Source organism: Thunnus thynnus, chromosome 2 (genome assembly GCF_963924715.1).
Source record: "Thunnus thynnus chromosome 2, fThuThy2.1, whole genome shotgun sequence".
Classification (NCBI taxonomy): Eukaryota; Metazoa; Chordata; class Actinopteri; order Scombriformes; family Scombridae; genus Thunnus; species Thunnus thynnus.
The window spans coordinates 35,237,293-35,252,727 of NC_089518.1; the positions used below are offsets into that span (position 1 = coordinate 35,237,293).

General features: G+C 39.9%; 1 protein-coding gene across 1 annotated transcript in view; it reads left to right on the top strand.

Moving 5' to 3' along the window:
• The window catches only part of cds1 (CDP-diacylglycerol synthase (phosphatidate cytidylyltransferase) 1), a 36,750-nt gene that overhangs the window by 15,954 nt on the left and 5,361 nt on the right, over positions 1-15,435 (top strand). The window contains exons 3-12 of the mRNA XM_067572235.1: positions 3,321-3,417; positions 3,625-3,722; positions 5,382-5,521; positions 7,836-7,894; positions 8,701-8,783; positions 9,757-9,844; positions 12,049-12,117; positions 13,259-13,411; positions 13,733-13,852; positions 15,049-15,152. Coding sequence (XP_067428336.1) covers positions 3,321-3,417; positions 3,625-3,722; positions 5,382-5,521; positions 7,836-7,894; positions 8,701-8,783; positions 9,757-9,844; positions 12,049-12,117; positions 13,259-13,411; positions 13,733-13,852; positions 15,049-15,152 — 1,011 coding nt within the window. The remainder of the gene's footprint in view (positions 1-3,320; positions 3,418-3,624; positions 3,723-5,381; positions 5,522-7,835; positions 7,895-8,700; positions 8,784-9,756; positions 9,845-12,048; positions 12,118-13,258; positions 13,412-13,732; positions 13,853-15,048; positions 15,153-15,435) is intronic.

Sequence of the window (15,435 nt, forward strand, 5' to 3'; positions counted from 1 at the left end):
GGATTTAGCCGTAATGTTGCTGTAACGAGCAGTTTTCCCTCCATCTTTAACGAAAGGGCCCTGACAGAGTTATTGATTATTCTTTTCCTACTGAGATGTAATAAAAGTGAATTTGCTGTAGTGAAATAGTGAGCGACAGAGTTCAGAAAGTAACTACAGCTGATTTTCTTTCAATTCCCCTTTTATAAAATGCTGACACCCTCATTCAGAGCGATTCACAACAGTTGAGTAACACACAGTCGTGCATCACTAGCATTAGCTAATAGTTAGTAATGCGGATGCCTCACCCTAAAAATGTCAAATTAAAGATTAACCAGCTAGTGTGGAATGCAAAACGATCAAAAATTCCAGTTTCCTACAGTGGACACACCTACAGTCAGACACTGAAATGTCATTCAAGTATTTTCTCATGTACCTGAATATGAAGTTCTGGAAAAAGTGTGCTGACAAGTATAGTTGGTACTCAGGTGAATGGTATGTTGCCTGTTAGGACTTCATTTCATGATCTTTTATGTATAAGACCCTCAAAAATAAATACTATTCTGTTTTTCTGTCCTGATAAACAAAATATTTAACCCATAAGTTGCAATCTCCTTCATATTTTAGGGAGAATAATCTTCATTTATGGAGTTAAATGACATATTTAGGGCAAGAATGTAACGTTAAGTGCCAGAATCTTAAAATAAACACAAGAAAGTAAGATCTGAGAAATGCATTGAAAGTTTTCACTGTGCACAACCAACAATTTATTAAAAACTGTTACTGTGTGGAAACACTTCATGCCAGCAATGATCTGTTGCGGTCCGAGTCTGCAGCACCTTGAACGCAAACGGACGAGGCCTCTTTTTTGATATACAGATGAGAGGTGGAGGGTGTGACCAATGAGTGACAGCCAGGTCACAGGGCTTAAAGGCTCACAGGGAGGGAAGCACTAATCCCCGCAGGCTCAACCGCCATTAGAGCCAACGTGCTGCAGAGAGACCTGTGAATGAACAGACTGCAGAGAGAAGATGAGAGAGGGAGGGGTGGGGGGGGGGAGAAAGGGAAGAAGAGAGGGAAAGAAAAATAGAAGAAGGAAGAAACAGATGGAGGGATGTAGTAGAGATAAGGGGGAGGAGGAGGGACGGCGACAGATGAATGGAGCGAGCGAAAGTGCAAAGTGACACCGCAGAGAGGGATGGATGGATGGACTTGAAGGTTAAGAGAGGAGGAGGAAGGGAGGTAGTTTTAACAAGAAAGAGCGAGTGAGTGATGGTGGGATGAAGTCAAAGAGAGAGAGAGAGAGAGAGAGTGCATAGTGCTGAGTGGAAGCAGCAGCAGCTTTTTTTTCATGATGCAGCTGTTTTTTTTTTTCCTCCATTCATACAGCAGGCACCAGGCTCTCCGCACTGCTTGGCTCCTGTGCAGCTTTTCGCTGTTTCCCCTCTTTTGTTTTGCTCTCAGGCAGCAGGCAGTGCAGCAGTTTGCCTCACAGCAACACACGCACGACATGACGTGTTGTGAAAAACAGTCCAGAGAACGAGGCCTCATTCCACAGTTTTAGCCACACAAGCGGCGTAGCAAAAAAGCAAAAAAAAAAAAAAAAAAAGGATGGCAATGTCTGTCGGTCTGTTGTTCAGAAATATCTGAAATATCTCAGCATCCATTGTGCAGACATCCACGGTTCCCAGAGGATGAATCCTACTGACTCCGGTGATCCCCTGGCTTTTTATCTGGTGCCACCAACAGGCCAAAACATTTACCTTAACAATGAAACATCTGCAACAATTACATGATTGATTGGCACCAAATTTTGTACAGACATTCCTGGTTCCCAGAGGAAGTATCCTAATGGCTTTGGTGGCTTTTCCTCTGGTGTCACCATGAGGTTTGCATTTTTGGTTCTGAGTGAAATTTCTCAGCAACTGTTGAATGGATAGTCATTCAGTTTGGTGCAGACATTCATGTCCCTATTAGGATTAAATTTTAACCTTAACTTTTCCTCTAGAGCCAGGTAAAAAAAAATAATTTGTGCAATTTATTACTAAATACCTGCAAAACTGACATTCCCATCAGCCTCAGCTGTACTTTGTGTTTAGCTAGAAGCAGATGTTTGCATGCTAACACGCTAAACTGAGATGGTGAACATGGTAAACATTACACCTGCTAAACATAAGCATGTTAGCACACTGACATTAGCATTTAGCTCAAAGTACTACTGTTACTTCTAAAAATGATTGATGCTAGGCTTTTCAAATGATTAAAAATGGAAAAAACAAACAAACTGAAAAATTCACAGTGAGTAATATACAGTATAAAGGCTAAATATCGACTCTTAAAGCTGTACTTTTACTTTTGTTTTCAAACCACTGTCGTGGAAAAATGGGCCAATAAGTCTTCAGGTCACCCACAACTTAGTATTAAACTCAAAACTTATAAGAGAAAGACTCAAAAAATACACTGGAAGCTGGTAGAGTTCAATGTGAACAGGTTTACTGTGCATGAAAAACAATACAGAGCAAACTGAGGCTTTTGTCCCAGGACAAAGAAAAACCCCATTATTAAATCATAAAACCTCATGTTATATACTTTTCATAACCCCTACTATTGTGGAGCTTATTTTCTAGGATCCACCTCATTTTTTAATTATGTTCAACCATCTGGTCATTATTTCTGAGTTCATGAGTGACCTTGATGCTTTGGTGATAATACAAGTATGACTTATCTTAGAAATTACCGCCTCGGCATCTTTCGCCTTTTTCTCACAACTAAAAACGGGCTTGACGGCCTTTAATCATCTCACACAGAAAACCAAATTGCTATATAACAAATTAGCCTTCTTGCTAACTCCCTGGGAACTGTCTCTTATTGGCATCATGTTATCTTTGCATACTCACTGCCACATTCATTTGATCATGGCAGTTTCCACCACACCTCCAAACATTTAAATTCTCGCTGTTGGTCATAAAACTAGTCAGTATGACCCTATATTGTGGTTGTTCCTGGCAGTCATTCATAAATACCACAAACACGGCCCTGAAGGCTTCCTCTCTTGTATCACCCACCCCTTTAACTGCACCAGTCAGCTGATATGAATAAGCATGTCAGTGCTGTAAATTCAATGATCTACTGTTATGATTTCATGCTTCTGATGAGGAATTTTATGCAGTCGATTTTACAGATCAGAAAATACAACCATGAAGTCCGACAGTAAATCATATAATTATTACTTAAAGCCTTTTTTTTTTGAATGAAAACTCCAATGAAGCATAAACACATTCATTAAATATTCATGTGATCCTATATACATATCAGTAATTCAGAGTTTCTGTTCTCCACAGATGGAAGAACTACTGGATACGAGGGGTTCTGTCTTTAGCCATGATTTCTGGCTTTTTCCTCATCATCTATATGGGACCTATCACTCTTATATTAGTGGTAAGTGACAATGATCGATAGTCTTTATATACAGGAAGTCCTGCATGCATCTATTCTGCTGTCAGTTCTTGTCATATCTGATAGCTGTAAGAAGAAAACCTTTCCAAAAAAACAAAAAATAAAGCTTCTGTGTATTAACTGACTGAAGTATTGTGTGGTGGAGTTTTCACGTCACAGTTTTAACTCTCTTTCATCGTTCTGACGTAGGTCATGACTGTCCAAATCAAGTGTTTCCAAGAAATCATCACCATCGGCTACAGAGTTTACCATTCCTATGAGCTCCCTTGGTTCAGGACACTAAGCTGGTAAGCAGAATGGATTTTCACAGTAAAACAGCAGATATACAGTAGATGCATTATTTAAAAAAAAGCAATACTGCAGAATTTAAACTTCATGCTGCTCTCTAGATGGATTAGTATTTGTGTATTTATTGGAATTCAAAGCTTTTTTTATAACTGCGTGACATCAGGTCAACGTGAGGTTAATTGCAGTAGAAAGCAGACTGTTTAGCTCTTTAGAAAATAAATCAGATGAACAAACCAAGAAGATCTAGTACTTAATGTAAAGCCACAAACCTTTAAACAGGGCTGGCTGTTGGACCTCAATACTTTTTTATTGCCAACTGAAATGTGTCTATAACAGAGAGTATTAACTATAAAGTAGAGCTGCAACCAATAAAATGATTATTGTCATTATTTATTTATCTACCTATAATTTTCTCGACTCATCGATCAATCCTTTTTATTTATAAAACGAAAATAGTGAAAATGCCCAAAGTGTTCCCATCTTCACATGTCTTATTCCTGATTTTTTTTTGTGTTTTTGGTTTTTTGAATAAAACATTAAAAAATGAATTATGTATACATGTAAATATATGTACATAGTCCTCCACATATAAACTTACATAAACATACACACACATCTAGATTCTACATCACAAATCTGTACGACAAACAGCCCAAAACCCAAAAATCACTTATGACAAAGCAAAACAGAAAACAGCAAATGTTTGGTGTTTTTGCTTTAAAAATGACTAAAACAATTATTTGATTATAGAAATAGTTGCTGATTAATTTTATGTTGTTCGACTAATCACTAATCTAAGGGATCTTTGGCTTCTTTTGTTGAGTATCTTTGAGTATTGTTTTGGTATCCATATTAAATTCAGGTATCATATTTGTAATAGTGCTGAGAAATGTAATTAAATACCCGGCCCTGCTGCTTTTATACTGGCCCTACACAGTGGCCTGTTGTTGTTACAGAGCCATCAGTCATTTCTTCAGTCCGTCGCGCCCCATTTAACCCTCCTCTTCCTCCAGTAAAACACTGACTCAGGTTCGCTGTGTCTGCAGGTAGTTTCTCTGAACACCCGCCCGCCTCCACGCTGCCTGTGTGTTTGTCCCTATTTCTGTTCCAGTGTTTTTGTTACCAGGTCACCTTTGCATACACATCCACGCACACGCACACACACACACACACACACACACACCCCCATATACACGTGTAACAACATCGCACGGCGCAACCAGGAGCAAAGATCACTGCCATGTTGGAAGTAAATGAAGGCTAATTGAAACTTGCCCCTTTCACCAAGGCCACCCCCCCATAACCACCTCTTATATCTCACACACACACATGCACGCACACACACACACACACACACACACCCCCACACACACCCATACACACATAGCAGGCAGGTCAATGTACAGCGGGCAAGATGCATTACTGAGGGCACAGTGTAGATCTTTGTGTAATGGGTGTGCAACAAAAACCAAATGGTTCAAGCTTATACTGTATACACACACACACACACACACACACACACACACACACACACACACACACACACATAGAAAGTATACACAAAGCTTTGCCAAGAAGCACTCAAGCATATCAGGGCGAAAAAACAACCAAAAACAAATATAATGAAAAAGTAATCCTCTCTCTTGTCTTTGCCTCAGGTACTTCTTAATTTGTGTCAACTACTTCTTCTATGGTGAAACCGTAGCGGATTATTTCGGGGCTCTGGTGCAGAGGGAGGAGCCCCTGCAGTTCCTGGCTCGCTACCACCGCTTCATCTCCTTCGCTTTGTACCTGGCAGGTGAGTCTCGAGCCCTCGAGACAATACGACAGCTATATCTCGACAAAACACACATGCTCTTTGGCCCCTCCGCCTCCGCTCATGTTTTCTTTTAAAGAGACGGATTAGATTTCACCACAGACGCAGCGAGTTTATAGCAGAGATGAGTTACACATAACAATACCGGGGAGAAAATAGAACAGAAAAAGAGAAACAAAGACCTCGGGGAGACTTGCAGTATAAACTCACATATGAGTTAACAAACTGATTTAGAATGACGTGAGCTCTTTATGCTTTTTCCTGGAGCTTTCATCCTCTGATAAGATGATTTATTACTCTGGTAAACTGCAGCAGGATGTGTAATAAAACCATAAACATTGAGCTGTGGCTGCTATCAACATATTCATACACATCATATCTAAAAACATGCGTCGGTTAACAAGAAAAGCCTCTTTCCTGAGAACACGGAAATTAATGGATCACACAGTGGGTTTCTATTTACTTTATAATGAATCACATTACTTTACACTGCTGCTGAACAAGTTTAACAGCATGCAAGTGTTTAAAATGTTTTCTTCCTCCCTTAAGGCAGCCATTGGTTTCCAATCATGTCAGTACAGAATGAAAATCACCTTCCAGAGATTTGAAGGTTTAACATGTATATTCTCACGAAATTTTATAATAGAGCCCACTGATTGTAGCTCATCATACATGTGTCAGCTTATATGTCACAAGAAACTACAGATGCTGAGCCCTAAAAAACTGTAGATACTTTCTGTTTCTGTTTCCCAAAGACTTGCAACACTGCAAATATTTTCCTTTTATTCCATTTAGAAAGCAACGCCAACAACGTTTTTTCAGCCGAGTGAAGAAATAGTCATTATAAACACATGATTTATCACCATAAATTGATAAAAAAAAATTTGTACACAGTGTTGTGCAACATGAATACTACACATGTTTTATTGTGTCTGGCTTGTAGATATTGCTCTGGTGTTGTAGCCGCACCCGTGAGGGACAAAAACTATTTATTCAGCGACACACATGAGTCAGTTCGAAGCCTCGGTACCCGATCGAGAGCCTGATGATACTTTGTACTCTTTCTGAATGTGATAACTGACAGTGTGGCGAGTCTTTGGGAAACAGAAAGATATGTTTGAGGACATTTAGAAAGAGTGTAGCCATGACATAGTTTGTTTAACCAAATTTAAGATATCCTTATCAAATTATAAGATTCTAATTGCTGATGAATATCGACACTTTGGTTTTCTAATCTTTCAACAGTGTATTGTGTGTTTTTCATGGTCCTCTATTTGAATAATATATGTATATAGTATATATCTGGAATTATGGTGATACTTCCAGATACCTGATGAAGTTGATACCAGCAGTAAGAAAGGCAAGTTGTGCTACCCTCCGACACAAAAAACAATAATATTGGCGTCAAAAATCCAGTATCGGTGTAGCTCTTGTCTATAATACAATAATAATAATATGTTTTATATCTCTGAAATTGAAAGCAGCATCATACACAGGAATTCTGGGTGGAGTCCTGACAGTAAACAGCTCTATGTTTGTTTTGTTACTCTATCATTGTGTGGTAACGCAAATCAGTTCTCACTCTGAGCTGCAGTAGCACATAATGATATCTGTGACAACAATAAAAGAAAACTCCAAATCTAGCAAGTTTGTAGTGAAACAAACTGGAAGGTGCAAAATAATAGTAAATTATGTGGAAAATTATCAGCAAAATGTGCTACAACATGCAAAAAAACACCACATTTCTGTTGCATCATGGCGACGAGCTGATAGCAGAATCATAGCAGCTGCAGCTTGATTTTTATTAGCCGCTACTGTGTCAGTTAAGTTTTCCTCCGGGATGAATAGAGGTCCAGTCTACTGATCTCTGAGTGCTTCATTTTTAGAGTCTGAAGTGGGTCGAACACACTTCTTCTTCTTCTCCTTCCTGAGCGTTGTTGTCTTTCAGTCGTTCCCAGCCAGGCATCAGCCGCAGTTTAAGCCCCAAGGACGCTCTGAACCAGATAGCGTCTCCTCAATCTGCTGGCGGTAACAGCTCCCCCGAGGGTCTCCCCGGGTTCACGTAGACAAAGCCGACACATGATCTTCAAACTGAAACTGCCTTCTCAATACACATTCATGAGTCTGAATTAAAAGCAGTGTAATAATCTGAATTGTTCAGTCACAGGCATGCCACACACACACCTCCCCGTACAGTATATATATATCATTTGTTATATGTATTTTTTAATCTATATTTCAATTTTGTGTAAAAAAAAAAAAAAAAACTGACAGCATGTTGTCTACTCTTTCACAGGTTTCTGCATGTTTGTGCTGAGTTTAGTGAAGAAACATTACCGCCTGCAGTTTTATATGGTGTGTATCAGCCAAGTAACTCCCTCCTCCTCCTCCTCCTCCTCCTCCTCCTCCTCCTCCTCTTCTTCTTCTACACCACCACTAACCCTTCCCGTCCAACCCCTCCCACTGCTTCATTCTTTCTGTTTTTACCCTCTGAGAAGATTTTTTTGAAACTCACTTTATGCTCTGATGTTGCCGTTGTAGAAGTCTTGTGGTTTCTGTTAATTACTATAAAGAATTGATCCTGGATAAATGCTGGACTTCTGCAATGGTTTCAGCTTTATTTCATTCACTTCTGCATCTGTTTTGCTTCTTCTTCTTCTTCTTCTACCTTTTTTAAGCACCTAATTTTATCAGCTCAAACTATCTTTATTGACTATCTGGATTTTATTGACTAATTAAATGTTTTTTAGATTATTTGGCAGACACATTTATCCAAAGTGCGTCATATTTCCTGGCAAAAGAAAGCACTTACTCAGCTCATATACTCACTCACTGTTTAATTTCTTTATGCTGCTGTCATTTCTTGCATGCATCTTTGCAAAATTCATGTTTGAATACGTCCGATAAATCTGTCACACTTATCCCACAGTCCATCTGCTGCCTGCTCGTCTCACGTTATCATATGCTTCTGTTTTTTTTGTTTTGTTTGTTTGATGAGTGTTAGTCTCTTTTCTCTGCAGTGTGGCTTTGTCAGTGACATTCACCTCGTCTGTTTGTTTGTATGACTCCACTATTTCTGACACGAGCCAACTTCTGAGCAGGCACGGCTACATTCCAGTGCAGTGACACGGTGGTGTTTGTGTTTGTGTTTGCCATTCCAGTTTGCTTGGACCCATGTGACCCTGTTGATTGTGGTAACTCAGTCCCACCTTGTCATTCAGAACCTGTTTGAAGGAATGATCTGGTAAGCAGGACACAGACAGACCTGAGGAACCTTCCTTGTTCGTCTTCGACTGTCACCGCACACTTGTCGTGTCGTCGCGAGTGTGTGCGCTGTCGTTGGTGCCCTTTCATGCAGGCTTTACGAGTCTCAGGAACACAACAGATAGTGACACGAAGCAAAAATTAATTGAAAAATTACAAGTCACATATAGAAAATATAGCATATTTGGTTTTAGTTGACTGTTTTAACCCTTACATACTGTTTAGGTCAAATTTTTACAGTAACAACATCTTAAACATGTTTAATTTAGCCTTAAATTTTATGACTTTTTGCACAGTGACCCAGAATATACAAATATTTTTTCATTTTTGTGCAGCTGATATTCATTTTTGTATAGGAGAGAGGCTATTCAGGGTTAAATTTGACCCATATTTATCTTAAAAAATTCAGAAATGTTGCATTCTTCACATTCAGTAAGATTCATTGAAATCATGATGGCTGTTCTCCTGTTTTAGATAACAGAGACCATAATATAGTGTTATTGTGAATGTTTTTCTCCATAAATAAATAGTGTAAAACCTAAAGAATACCAGCTCTCTGCTCTCTGAAAGCTTGGTTAAGGATTAATCACCTGTTTATTAATGACTGATGAGGTATTTATGAATAAAAAATAGAGTTTCAGAAGTTTCAGAAGAGACTAATTTTAAGAGGATACTGTGAAGGGTCAGAATATGAACAATATGTAAGGGTTAAGACAAAATGAATAAGTCTAGAGCGTCTTAGTTCACTAGAATAGTTTTCCTTTAACCACACAAGTAATTTATTCCTGCCACAGCAGCAGGTAGATAAAAAAAAAAGACAATCCACTTAGATAAGGACATTTCGTCAATATGTAGCTTCTTCACGTCACAGTAGAATAGATATATTTTTAGATTGGATGGTGTTAGTTCGCCCACCAACTCTCAACATTGTTTAAATGTCTTTTTTTTTCCAGGTTTATCGTCCCTATCTCCATTGTGATCTGCAATGACATCATGGCCTATCTGTTCGGATTCTTCTTTGGGAGAACTCCGCTTATTAAGGTAAATCAAACATTTTCGTCATTAAGTGAGAGATTAACATTACATTTAATGGCTTTACTATTGTCTGTAAGGAGTACAAAGGTAGAAAGAGCTAAATTTAACAGATCAGCATCACAACAAGAAACCAGTAGTAGAGATTTTATCGCCTTGACAAAATTCAGATGTCAAGAAAAGATAGAAAGATACAGTTTATTAAAGTATTTCTGTATCATTCATGGTTGGACTGCGCACTGTGAATGCTCAGTGATGGTCATGCTTATCGACACATGATTTAGATGAGCCATAACTGTCGCGAATTGTAAATGAAGGAGTTTGAGGGAAGTGAGACGGGGTGAGGTAATTGACCTCAGGACACAAATAAAGTAGTCCCTGTTTTAGAGCTGAAGACATTTCCTACTCCTCCAAGAGGCTTCTTTAGGTCATTCACCCATCACACTCATCATGACCTAGTTTTTTTAGGGTTTTTTGATGGGGGTACTTAGGAAATATGGAGTGTTGGAGCCTTTGCTACAAGCGACGCAGTTCTGGTCGCCTTGAAATCGATTTCCATAAAGCTGATGGGAGCTGCAGAGTCGTTGTAGGTTCATTTCTACGGGTGTTACATTACACATTGTCATTGATACGTTGTTATTATGAAAATTAGCAATTATACTCAATTTAACTTTATTGAACCATGACCATTAGCCTGCACTTTGGTAGTTTGCAGCTGAATCTTAAGTGGTCGGGGATAAAACTCGCAATTAGTACTTGGGAAGGAGTGGCTGCCCCAAGTGAAGGATGTCAACTATCTCATTATACCAACTTTCTACGATCTAACCCTTACGTATGGTCATGAAAGCTGGACTCAGTCTTATGGACAGAATGAGCTGCTTGAAGATCTGTAAGTAGATTAGAGCAGAAGTGATACCCCTTTGTGTTAAAATGAGCCAGTTGAGGTGTGTAAGCATCTGATCAGGATGCTTCCTGGAAGCTTTCCTGTGGGTGTGTGTTCGGGACAACTAAGACAAGATCTTGGGTCAGACACAGAACACACTGGAGGGATTATACAGTATATCCTATCAGGCCCGGGAACATCTCGGGATCCCCGCTGGTGGACATAGCAATGGAGAAGGACATCATATAGACAGCTGTTTTATATTGTAAATGAAGGACGTCGGGCTACCCTCCTTTGGCTGTTGTCACATGATCTTGAGCTGAATTAATTGGAGAAGAATCAGTGGAAGTAGGAGCTTCTTTTGCCTTCTACATATGTTTAAGTCGGGCTCAGACTACAGGAGTTTTGGAGCCGATTTATCCCCGATTCAACCCTCCTGACAATCAGAGATAAATCTGATCTGGGACTCTCTACTTTCCGAACAGGACCACAAAAGCCAATAACGTTACAAGCTAACGTTAGTCCCGGAACAGCTGATGGTGTTGCCAAGCAACAATAAACATTCTAGCCCTTGAGTCTAACGTTAGCTAGCATGCTTCTTACTGTTGACAGATATTAAAACAGTTAACCCAACAGATACCCCATGCTGACCACATCTCCCCAACAATTTCTTCATCCAGACTCGTTTAACCCTCTGCTTTTGTTTTTTTCTTACTGCAAAGCTTTACAAAAGCAAGTCTCCATCTTGTTTCCCCATGAGGTCACGTGAGGCGGTGCATTGCTCCCTCTGGCACAATAATCTTTATAATATCCTGTAGTGTGTTACAAGGCATTATTTTCAAATCTTGTACCGTGTGCATGTTTGAGATTAGAGAGAAGAACATCTGTGAAGATTCTCCTTATGTGCGTTTCAAAATCAGTTCGGATTATAAAACTCCTGTAATCTGAACCCGGTTTTACTTTGTGTCGTTCATTCTTCATCTTATTGTTCTTCCTCCGGCCTTGAATAGACTCGGCAGTCAGACAAACCTGCTAATGAATAACTCCCCAGGTTGAGACTCTGTGAAAGTGAAAGATTCAGATGCCCTCCTGAACTCCTTTCTCCATATTACTGAACACTACTGGGTCAAACTCTAATCTTAAATAAATGAAGATTTACTTTCTAACTTTATCTGTCCAAACACAAGAGCTGTTTAGTAACTGAGAGCAGAGGAGAGCAGGAAGAAAAGAGGTTTACTTTAAATCATATGTAGTTTGTGGTGAGAGTGAGAGTAAAAACTGCGTCATGTTGATGTGAAAGACTCTGTGTCTGTCTCCAACCCGCCTGCAGCTTTCACCCAAGAAGACCTGGGAGGGCTTCATCGGAGGTTTCTTCTCCACTGTGGTCTTTGGCTTCATCGTGAGTATACTCCATTTGCATTTACGACTCACTCGCTCACATGGTCCATATTTCCCTCTACACATAGTTTCCAAGTACCCACGGCAGGTAAGGTAGTGATGTTTTTTGTGTCCGCTGTTTGCAGTAGCTCATATATGTCAATGAGACGGGTTTATAGAGCAGAATGCAAAGTCTAAATCTCGGTTGGTTACCTGCCAAAACGTAGATAAGAAACTGCTACTGCCAAAACATATGAGTTGTTTGGGTTGTGACTGGTGGCAATTTTCTATCAAGCTCCCAACTACCAGATTATCATAACATTCAGTCACTTGGTATTTATTTCTCTTCTCAACAAGGACTTTTAAATAGTACCGTATTGGCCAGAATATAAGACGACCCTGATTATAAGTCAACCACCCCTTTCCAGCACCTGAGACTTTTTGAAGATACAACACACTTTCACACTTGTCCTGTTGGGAAAGTTTCCCTGAGATACTCTTTATCTAATGAGAAGAGAGTCCTCATCCTTGAAACCTTTTTTCTCGTAAAAAAGAGAAAAAACGTCTGTTAAAGCAGAACATAAATCCCAACATTTGTTTAGTTTATCAGTCACACACTCTCTCTCTCGTCAGGCTCATGGAAGCGGTCGAAACTTATTTTCTCTGGCAGTTAGCATTCTCCAGACTTTCCTTTTTGAGCTCCTCGTCATCTGTGTGCCTGCAGTATAATCTCGGCTGCCTGACAGACGATTCAGAGCCCGGTCTGTTTCTGCAGTAAAGACGTCGGAACTTTATTTCACCCCGCAAGAAAAAAAAGACACAACCTACACTAGACTTCAGAAACTCCTGCAGGTTAAACTGAGCCAAACTACACTCGCTAGCCGAGCAACATCAAGGCTACAATCAATCCATAATGCAACACATTCATTCAAAAATGATCACTGATCTTGTGAATCCTTGAATATAAGATGACCTCACTTTTTCAAATGTAAAATATCGTCCAATACTTCAGGCCAGTACGATGCTGATTGCATTGTTTGCAGCATCTCCACAAACATATAGAAAACGGGGGCGTCCAGTTTTCCAACCTATTCGTCATCGATGCTCATAAGCAAGCAGCTAATCTTTTCTTTGTGTCTTGTTGTGTTTTGTCGTACCTTCAGCTGGCCTACCTGCTGTCTCAGTTCCAGTACTTCGTGTGTCCTGTGGGCTACAACAGCGAGACCAACAGGTTTACGGTTGAATGCGAACCCTCTGATATATTTGTGATGCAGGAGTACACTCTTCCTGCCGTGATACAAAACACGCTGAGATGGGTAAGACTTTAATCTCTCTGTTCATTTCATTTGAAAATCTTTTCATCAATAAAGACCATTACGTTTTAAATGATACAATATATTTCATTATTGCCAATTTATGCGCCACTTCTGATTCCCAGGGACTCACAACACTGTGGATTGTTGTCTTATAAAAATATTTTATTACATCTAGAGAAAGTACAACATCTCGAGCTGAAATTGGCTCTTCAAATCACCTACAGTGTTTGTTTTGCACACTCATAGCTTTAGAGCAAATTAGAATGATTGTTTTGCTGTTAATCTAATTGTTTTTTAATACTTGTCCCGTCTCTCCTTTAGAAAACGGTGAACCTGTACCCCTTTCAGATCCACAGCATCTTCCTGTCGTCCTTCGCGTCTCTCATCGGGCCGTTTGGCGGCTTCTTTGCCAGCGGATTCAAGCGAGCCTTCAAAATCAAAGTAAGGAAATTTCATCAGCTCAAATTTCTTCTGTCTCATCATCATGTTAGTTAACATCTCAGCAGTGTATATATTACTTCACTACTTAAAACAAGTTGAGTGAATCTTCTCAAGCTACAAGCTCACAGAAACACATATCAGTTGAAGAGAAGCATGCAAATATTTCAGAAACTGGTTGGACTGCTTTAACCGTGGGGGAAGCTGAGATTTTACTTAAAGTGACAGTAGCCCAGCAGCACTTTGCTTTCATCCTGCACACAACAGCACAAAATCACTTCTGCAGGCTGCCGAGGAAAACTGCAGTCGACCCCTGAGCGGCTCCACTTCAGTATGAATACAAGTCATTTTTCAGTTATCTGCGCCCTTTACTGTTTTGTTTAGTCAGTGCTTCTTTTACCTTGAGGTAGATTAAAGTGGCTGTGGCTCAGGAGGTAGAGCGCGTCGTCTGTTAATCGGAAGATCAGCGGTTCGATCCCCTGCTCCTTCAGTCCACATGTGGAAGTGTCCTTGGGCAAGATACTGAACCTCGAATTGCTCCTGATGGCGTCATGCCGTCAGTGTGAGTGTGTGTGAATGATTAGACTCCTCCTGATGAGCAGGTTGGCACCTCGTACAGCAGCCTCTGCCATCAGCACATGAATGTTTGTGTGAATGTTGCATGTAGGGTAAAAGTGCTTTGAGTGGTTAGAAGACTAGAGAGGTGCTATATTGATGCAGCTCATTCACCATTAATAGACTGACTGCCTCTTTATAACTGTATACATTAGCAGGTGATCTTTGCAAAAAACATGTTGGAAACACCAAAGATGTTGCCTATATTAAAATAATAATAATAATAATAATAAATCTTGTGAAATACCTTCAAGCAGAAAGCAAAAAAGCAGTTTGCACATTTTGATTAAGAAAAACAAATGAGGTTTTAATAAACGGTACACACCAGAGACACTTTTTTTACCTTTTAAGATTTTTTTTAGCATTTTTGCTTTTATTTGACAGTCGACAGTGTCTTAGAGACAAAAAGCTTGAGGACAGGGAGGGAGGTATGATATGCAACAAGGGTCCCTGGCCAAAATTGAGCCGTTTCCATCCCACCGGGGACATATTTGAATGTTTTCATGCCCAGACAACCAGATGAATGACATGTTAAACCAAAGTTTATCAGGTACCTGAGTCCTGATGTCTCTCCTCTCCTTCAGGACTTCGCCAGCACCATCCCCGGCCACGGCGGCATCATGGACCGATTCGACTGTCAGTACCTGATGGCCACCTTCACGCACGTCTACATAGCCAGCTTCGTCAGGTAAGAAGAGGCTTAGAGGAGTGAAATACAAGATGATGTACCATCAAGTTCCATTTCAGGTTTCATTTGTTAGTATTTCAAATCTATCTCACTTGCCATATGTATGTTGAAGTAGATATGATCATTTTTCCTCTCCATACTGGTTTTAAGGTGACTCCACTGTAAGAAATGAGGGTTAAATCCTCCACGTTTCATGCTAAAATGCTAAAATGAGATTTCAGCAGTCTGAGTTTGCCGGATAGAGTGGCTACTTCTCTACAGTTGAGGGAAACGTCCTGGTAGT